This window comes from Papaver somniferum, unplaced genomic scaffold, assembly GCF_003573695.1.
Source record: "Papaver somniferum cultivar HN1 unplaced genomic scaffold, ASM357369v1 unplaced-scaffold_133, whole genome shotgun sequence".
Classification (NCBI taxonomy): Eukaryota; Viridiplantae; Streptophyta; class Magnoliopsida; order Ranunculales; family Papaveraceae; genus Papaver; species Papaver somniferum.
The window spans coordinates 7,200,415-7,208,769 of NW_020622492.1; the positions used below are offsets into that span (position 1 = coordinate 7,200,415).

At 36.1% G+C, this 8,355-nt stretch overlaps 2 protein-coding genes across 2 annotated transcripts; one reads left to right on the forward strand and one right to left on the reverse strand.

The window, feature by feature from the left end:
- Window positions 1-1,146: 1,146 nt before the first annotated feature.
- On the forward strand, window positions 1,147-4,872 carry LOC113333670 (bifunctional TH2 protein, mitochondrial-like). Its single transcript, XM_026580093.1, has 6 exons — window positions 1,147-1,638; window positions 1,740-1,848; window positions 2,611-2,901; window positions 3,009-3,438; window positions 3,538-3,804; window positions 4,195-4,872. Exons 1-6 carry the CDS (start codon window positions 1,187-1,189, stop codon window positions 4,620-4,622), a joined length of 1,977 nt encoding a protein of 658 aa, XP_026435878.1. The 5' UTR covers window positions 1,147-1,186; the 3' UTR covers window positions 4,623-4,872.
- Window positions 4,873-6,324: 1,452 nt separating this feature from the next.
- On the reverse strand, window positions 6,325-7,295 carry LOC113333784 (histone H3.2-like). The gene has a single exon (XM_026580187.1). It carries the CDS (start codon window positions 6,849-6,851, stop codon window positions 6,483-6,485), a length of 369 nt encoding a protein of 122 aa, XP_026435972.1. The 5' UTR covers window positions 6,852-7,295; the 3' UTR covers window positions 6,325-6,482.
- Between the last annotated feature and the right edge of the window lie 1,060 nt (window positions 7,296-8,355).

Here is an 8,355-nt window from a genome sequence, read left to right on the forward strand (position 1 = left end):
ATCACTCCATATCATGCATGATATGGTGAGTTGTCAGTAAGTTCCCAATTCTCTGCCACAATGTTACTATGTGACGATGAATGTCACTAGGAGGCCTAATCTCTACAGAAGTTCCTAATCAGTCCCCCATACTTCGTGAGTTCAATTTCCTGATGAAGACCCACTCGCGAAATCAAACCACGAACAATTCAAGGTCGGAGCCTACGCACGGCTAAGAAGGGGAGTTTCCGCTTACACCTTGTCTTTTTGTGGCCATCCATATCTGGTATGTCCTTTGACAGTGGAATACAGGTGCTTACGCCGTTTCTGCGCACTCCTACTTTATTAAATATATTAGATATAGCGAAACAACTGGAGCTAATCAATTCGTTTCTTTCTATCTGTCTTAGCTCGTGCTAATCTTCTGTTGACTGACCAGTCTTTGATTTGTCTTTCACGTTTCATCCTCGTAAACAATTTTGGTTTTGGAAATATGAAACATTGGTGGCGCTCACTTTGGTACACCAGGGACCTTGCCAAAATGTCTAATCCCAAAGTATCCCTTGTTACAAACGCAGTTCAATTCACTAGCTTTTTTCTTTCTTTGGCAATGACTAAATACAACTTTGGTTAAATACAACCTAATTTTTATAATCAATTATTTTCTGATGAAAACTGACTATGTTATTGGACGCCTGTTTCACGAGCTACATTTTCGGTTGGTGTGAAAGTCAATTTTTAATCGATTTATAATTTGGGTGGAATTTCAATGATTTTCAAGGTTGAATATGGGTTTTGTTTACCCGTATTAGCGGTGGTTATAAAAATTTTGAATTAAAAAAGAATTAATCAAAATGAAGGTTGTATTAGTCACATGTTTGAATAATGAGAATTGTGTGAATTTCCAGGATATGCTATCTAGAGTGTACCTCCAGAAGAACATATTGTATTTCCAATCTCAACGAATAGCCAGCCATCCAAAAAGACTCCCTCACTTTTTGCCCTAAATGGTCTGCACTCTTTTCGGTCCCTCCTCCACTAAAATTTAGACAACAAACTTTCCGATCCTCAAAACTCATCCCGATTCGCAAACTCACATTGTTATCCGATTCACAAACTCAGACGTCGCGAGAAGAAGACCTGTCCAATAAGTAGTCCCGTTTTCTCTTCGACCTTGAATCATCCCCAAAATAAAAATATTTTCTTGATGCGTTTGTTATTGAATCTCATTCAAAACCCTAATTTCATTTCTTGTAGATTCGATCTTGTTACTAAACCCTATACTCGATCTTACTCTGGTAGTATAAGATTACTATTATCATCATCATCTGATAATAATAATAATAATAACTACTACCAGAACTATTTTAACTATAAGAAATCACATAATAATAATAATAATAATAATCGAAACAAGAAATTATTATCATTCTCGACATCATCGTCGTCGTCGTCGAGATTGGATAATATGGGTGTTGTAACTAAAACAAGTGAAGATGAAGGAACAGCCAAAAAATTTTGGAATAAATATAAGAAAGAATCTGTTTATGCCATGTATACACCATTTGTTGTTTGTTTAACTTCTGGAGATTTGGATTTGAAAACTTTTCATCATTATATTGCTCAAGATGCTTATTTCCTTAAAGCTTTTTCACAAGCGTAAGTGAATTCTTGATTTTCTTCTTCTTGTTGTTGCTGAGATGACGAAGTGAATTTCATTGTATTGTTTGTTTTCTTTTGTTTGATTTTGGTTTTCTTAGTTATGAGTTAGCGGAAGAATGTGCAGATGATGATGATGCTAAAGCCGCGATCTTAGAGTTGAGAAATAAAGTGGTTCACGAACTTCAAATGCACGAATCCTATGTTCGAGTAAGTGAATTTCACTTTTACTTGTCAATATTTTCGTATAATAACTTGATATTGATTCTAATGAAATAGTTGATGATCTAGTGAATGATTTTGAAATAGTTGGATTATTGATGAATTTAACTCTTTTTTATTAAATCCTAAGTTAGGTTTTGATGATTGTAAAATTGGTTCCGGCAATTGTGAAATAAGGTCTAATAAATTTGAGCGCCAAGGATAATGATTTGTAGGGAGATGTCATGGTAAAATGTAGTAGACAGCTAGTTATTTTTGTGTTTAGAAATTGTTTGTTGAGGTGTTCTATAAAAGGGATGGTGGATGTTCTGTGATAATAATTACTGAACATGTTAGTTAAAGATGGCAAACGGGTTCCTTTTAAATCAAAATTCTGGAAGCTTGGAAAATCATGTTCGTTGAGAATTAGGTAGATCTCAATCTTTCCTTTTATGAAGAACATTCTCTGTCCATAATTTAAAATAATCGGTTGGAATATTAAAGTTTCTTATATGACTCACAGTTTGATGCCCACTTTTAGTGGTTTCTTTAGCTGATGACATGTTGCTGCCTTTTGGAATTTGATCCTTTTATTTTCATTTCATTTTGAAGCGACAAACTGAAGTAATGTTTCAAAATAAGTCACTTCTAACTACATTTTAAAGATTATTTTCGCGGTATTTTGTTTTTGGACTAGCAGGAAGCATGTTTGTACATCCATGCTTTGATTTTTTTACAAGTTTACATTCTGAAGACTACTACTTTACGCAGGAATGGGGTTTTAATCCTGCAGAAGAGATTGCTCCCAACTCTGCAACGGTGAAATACACTGAGTTCTTATTAGCAACAGCATCTGGTAAAGTTGAAGGAGAGAAAAGTCTTGGTAAAATTGCAACTCCATTTGAGAAGACGAAAATTGCTGCTTATGCGCTTGGTGCTATGACACCTTGTATGAGGCTCTATGCATTTCTAGGGAAGGAGATCCGGGAACTAGTCAGTCCTGGTGAAGTCGATCACCCTTATAAGAAGTGGATTGATACCTACTCCTCTGATGATTTTGAGGTGTGTTTTCACTTTCTGTTTCTCACAGTTGAGCACTGATATATAAATAATGATTGATAGTTTCTTTACAAATATCTGTAACTTTATTTTTTTTTGTTACTGCGCAGGCTGATGCTTTGCAAACTGAGGAATTGCTTGATAAATTAAGCATTTCTTTAACCGGTGAAGAACTTGAAGTCATGGAAAAGCTTTATCATCAAGCTATGAACCTTGAAATAGACTTTTTTGATGCGCAACCAGTTACTCAGCAAATTCTCATCCCATTATCCAAAATGATTGACCCTAATGAGGAGCGTCTCATGCTATTTACTGATTTTGATTTGACATGCACGGTTGTGGATTCCTCTGCCATTCTAGCAGAGATAGCTAAATTAACTGCACCAAAAGCTGATCAGCAGCAGCAGCAGCAGGATGAGGATGGAAATACACTTTCTCGGATGTCATCAACTGACCTGAGGAAGACTTGGGATGAACTTTCTGGGAGATATACTGAGGAGTATGAACAATGCATAGAAAGCATTTTGACCCGTGAGAAAGGTATAGTAAGAGACCGCGTTAATTGTCAGAATGGTATAGATAAAAAAGGGGTAAGTGTCTGGTCAATTGCCTTATGACTCATCAAGTTGTTTTTTGCAGCTGTGGGTTTGGATATCGATGGTCTGCGCAATGCTCTTGAGCAGTTGTCTGAGTTTGAGAAACGGGCAAATGTAAGAGTGATTGAGTCAGGCGTATTAAAGGGTATAAGCTTGGATGACATTAAACGAGCTGGCGAGCATATGATACTCCAAGATGGTTGTATAAATTTACTTCAGAAGGTGTTAGCGAATGACGGGTTGAATGCATCTGTCCATGTACTTTCATATTGTTGGTGTTCAGATCTCATGAGAGCAGCTTTTTCACCAGGTATAACTCTCATTTATGCATTGGTTGGTACAAACGTTTAATTGTGTGTGTTTTGTATTATGTGCTAACCCATCTTGCTCATCTTACTAACATGCTACTATACTTGGCTTGAAGTTCTGTTACAAATGTGCTGTTTAAACATAAGTTACATAACCCTGTGTGATTAGATCCAGTTTTCCAGTTACAATATAAGGTCAGAACTCACAAATAAAGTTTCTAGGTTTAATCAGTTGCATGTTCTCTTTCTGGCTTAGACATATGGCCTTCAGTCCGGTCCTTCATTTGAGATCTGCATGAGAATTATCCTATCATATGTTCTGAGTATTTAGCCATACTAAATTATTATTATGCAAGTGAGTCTATATTTATATGTTTTATGCTTTTGGACAGGGGGTCTAGACAGCTTGTTGGATATACAAGCAAATGAGTTTGCTTACGAAGATGGGGTTTCTACGGGAGAAATTCTTAGGGAAGTGCAGTCTCCTATAGACAAAGTTGCATATTTCAAGCAAATATTTCAGCAGAACGAAAGTGAAAATGGCAAGCTGAATGTGACTGTTTATATTGGTGACTCAGTGGGCGACTTGCTATGCCTGCTTGAAGCTGATATCGGAATTGTAATCGGGTCAAGTGAAAGCCTAAGAAAGGTAGGAAGTCAGTATGGTGTCAAGTTTGTTCCTCTCTTCCCTGGCGTCGTGAATAAGCAGAAGGAATTCGTCAAAAGCAATTTATCATCTGGCTGGGAGGGTCTATCTGGAGTTCTGTACACAGCCTCTAGTTGGGCTGAAATACATGCACTCATTCTGGGTCATCAATAGTAGAAAAATATGATTCTCTTTGGTATTTGTTTTTATTGTATTCTGTTAGGAAGTTGGCATTATGTTAAACAAAACTATGAAGGCTTCAACACAACAGGGGGAAGCACTCCCACCAAGGTCGTTATAAAAAAGACCCTAGTTAGCAATCACTCGATTGTTTGCGGCCTCTTTTCAGTATTAAACACGCGTCCAGTTGAAATGTATGTAATAAGACGCATATTTTTGAAACAAAAAATGTTACTCCCTCTTTTTTTGAAAAAGTTTTAGCCTAAAAATAGGCCAAATTGAAAGTATTTCTTTTCCAGAAACGCAGGCAGTATTATACACTTTTTGCTGTTTCGTTTACTTTTTCTTTGGTAGAGCAAGGTCTTGGTGCGTTGGTGCAAGTAGTATCTTTCCGGTACACATCGATCAGCTGCAGTTATCAATGATCAATCTCATAATTTAGATAAAAATGATAGGAGAAGAGCGAGCACTGTTATCAACTATACAGTACAATTTCCAGAAGTATGCCCCTACACACCCATTGGAAGTTATAAACATTACCTAAACTGTGATTTACTGATTCAAAGTAATCAATAAAAAAAATATAACAGAAACAGAAATGAAAGAAATAAAATTCAACAAGTTTGTTGTTCATCATTAAACCCACCGCGATGCTTAAAAAAAATAAAAAAATCAAACCCACCGTTGCCATGAATTATGGGACCGAGGTCACTCCCATCTTGTGCATGCTTTAGCAACTGTTACGGCTTCCGCAAAACTCTGTGGGTTCGATTCCGGAACATTGTATCGTGCAACATCTACGAGGCCATCCACAATGTATTTAGTTGGCAGGCTACGTAGATCATAAGCCAAATTCAAGAACTGATTTACGTTTCTCCATCTGCTTTAACATGATTATATTCATGATTGGCAACATTGGTTGGTCCGAAGCGAGAGTAGAGGGTATTCTTGACTTGTTTCCAAGTCATCTACAATCTTCCTTCATGCCTAACTATACATCGAAATCATCTTAAAGCTCACCTTCTAAATGTAACAAAGCTAATTGAAATGTTCAGACTGGAAGAACTCTTTGGCATCACAGACCCAATTTTTCGGGTCCTGTTCTCCTTTGTAGATTGGAAAATTCTCTGGCACCCACCATTGACGTTGTTTTGCAGTTATCTATGTTCGCACCAGCACCTTTGTTGTTAACAATTCTTGCACCACCACCCCCAGATTCGTCTTTGCATTTAACGGTTCTTCCGTTCAAATCATCCTGAATTTTATTATTGATGTATCAGGTAGAAATACTTGAAAAATCGATAGGAGAGGACTGGTTACTAGGACTTTTGGCATTAATGTGTGGTAGAAATAATTTGAAAATCGATGTTGTTGGATCTGTCGATTTGAGTAGTTTGAACTGGACTTTTTATTCTAACAGCATTGCTAAAGAAACGAGCTGCAATCTCCCAAAAATGCTTCTGGAAGAGATGGTGCATCTCATCATCAGCATTTGGTGAAAGCATCTGGTAAGAACAAGGAGCATATCCTTTTCGTAACCACATGTTCAAAGAGTATATTTTTCTATTTGATACCAAGGTTACTCAGTAAAAGAACAAATCAAATTAGATCTATCTTGAAGTCAGCTCAATCCAATCCACATGTTCAACTAAAATTAAGCATACCCAGAAAAGCAAAATTGAGGAGAAATAAGACATAGAACCAAATCTTGATTTCATTGGATGGTAATTAAGCAGTGCATGACTGATACAAAATCCATTCCATTCAGAAAAGAAAATACTACCAACTAAAATCATTCATCTTAGCCTTAAATCTCCAGCACATTTACACAGAAACCCTAGTTTATGTCATTCTTCAAGCACGTTCATCTCTGATTCTCCTAGCAAGTTGAATATCCTTAGGCATGATGGTAACCCTCTTAGCATGAATTGCACAGATATTAGTATCTTCAAAGAGACCAACAAGATAAGCTTCAGCTGCTTCTTGAAGAGCTGCAACTGCTGAACTTTGAAACCTTAAATCAGTCTTAAAATCCTGAGCAATCTCTCGAACCAAACGTTGAAATGGAAGTTTACGGATCAAAAGTTCAGTACTCTTTTGATACTTTCTTATTTCTCTTAAAGCTACAGTTCCTGGCCTGAATCTATCAGGTTTCTTCACTCCTCCTGTTGCAGGTGCTGATTTTCTAGCTGCCTTTGTTGCTAATTGCTTCCTTGGAGCCATTTGAGATTTATGCAGAATGTAATTTTCGTTTAGGGTTTTAAGAGGGAACAATTGGATCTGAGTTGTGATGAAAATGAGAGATTTCGGAATGCGTATTTATAGAGAAGAAAATATTTAGGAACGTAATCCTGATCTTTTGTTTTTCTGCTGTTATCAACGGTGTTTGTTGAGTGCAATGTAATCAACGGATAATATTTGTTAATTCAAGATGATCTTGCACCGTTATGAACGGCATATATTTTCTTATAAGATTCTATATGGATCGTCTATTTTGATATCAACGGTTCATGGTTGGTTTGAAGGGTTCATACAGATTGAGATTACAGAGAGAAAATATTTTAAAATGAAAATTTGGAAAGAGTCCAAGGGACTTGTTCAGGGGAGCTTACTTTTCTGTATTTTCTAGTAGGTTAAACTCTTAACTCTTACAGAAGAGGAGTAAATTATTTTGAGAATGGCAGTATTGATCTCTCCACGAATATACTTTTTGTGAATATACTATTACAGAATTTTGTAAGATGTTCTCTGGGAATTTACTTACTTCCTTGATTGCATAGATCGCCAGGGAATAAGTGGTGAACTTTAATCTCTATGTTCGTACATGACTAGAGAAGTTATAATTCTTATATTGAGTCATGTCGCATTAATTGTTCTCTTGTTCTTAACTAGCGTAGAGAATAGTTTTTGTTGATGATTATTTTTTGATAATTAATAGGAGGAAAACCACTTTTACTGAAGGGAAAACCAACTTTAGTCTAGGTTATTTGACTTCGGGTCATCATTGGGGTGGATTTAAAATAAGCTTTCCCCTATCAAAACATATTTAGGGAGTTTAGTTTTCTTTTACTTGGTTCAACTGTCAGTAGAAATTCAACCTTTTGTAAATTACATAGCATATGTGAACATGGACGGACACCAACTTAACTAATTTTTCTTTTAATCAATTGTGAACTTTTTTTTATACCAAACAATGAGTTATTCAGAATCAATTACTTTACTTAATTCAAGAGAAAGCCAAAGATATCAGACTATGACTGATATTTGATTAATCAAGCACCACATCTATACAATGGCTATTAACATTGTTGGAAACAATTTAGGAGATTGCTTATAGTCGATGAATTATACACAATGGCTACTGTTTTAAAATTAATTAATAACCATGTGGTCGATGAAGCAGGTGTGTGTTAAGTTGAACTAAGATAAGCTTAGTACTGTAGAATTTGCATCAGATTGACGGAGAGTCCCTGTAGCCTCGTCCACCATGAAACAAAACATTTGTTATTCGCCGAACATGAAGATTACCATATACAAATCCTGATTTATATAGGCCTCATCTTAAAATGAAGTGATATGAGTGAGAACACATAAAACTTCAAGACCTGAACAAGATAGTAAAAGGTATGGATCTCTTCAAGATCCCGACTACTAACATCAACAAGAAACCCAATGTTGGAAGTAGTAAAAGAAATATGCTCGTTCCCCATCACAATCTCAAGTTCTT

What these genes read in the sequence shown, in the direction of transcription:
- LOC113333784 (XM_026580187.1), bottom strand. Translation starts at nt 6,851, where the DNA reads ATGGCTCCAAGGAAGCAATTAGCAACAAAGGCAGCTAGAAAATCAGCA.
- LOC113333670 (XM_026580093.1), top strand. Translation starts at nt 1,187, where the DNA reads ATGCGTTTGTTATTGAATCTCATTCAAAACCCTAATTTCATTTCTTGT. An exon ending in CTTAAAGCTTTTTCACAAGC is followed by an intron (nt 1,639 to 1,739) that starts GTAAGTGAATTC and finishes TGGTTTTCTTAG; the next exon opens with TTATGAGTTAGCGGAAGAAT. An exon ending in CATTTTGACCCGTGAGAAAG is followed by an intron (nt 3,439 to 3,537) that starts GTATAGTAAGAG and finishes TGTTTTTTGCAG; the next exon opens with CTGTGGGTTTGGATATCGAT.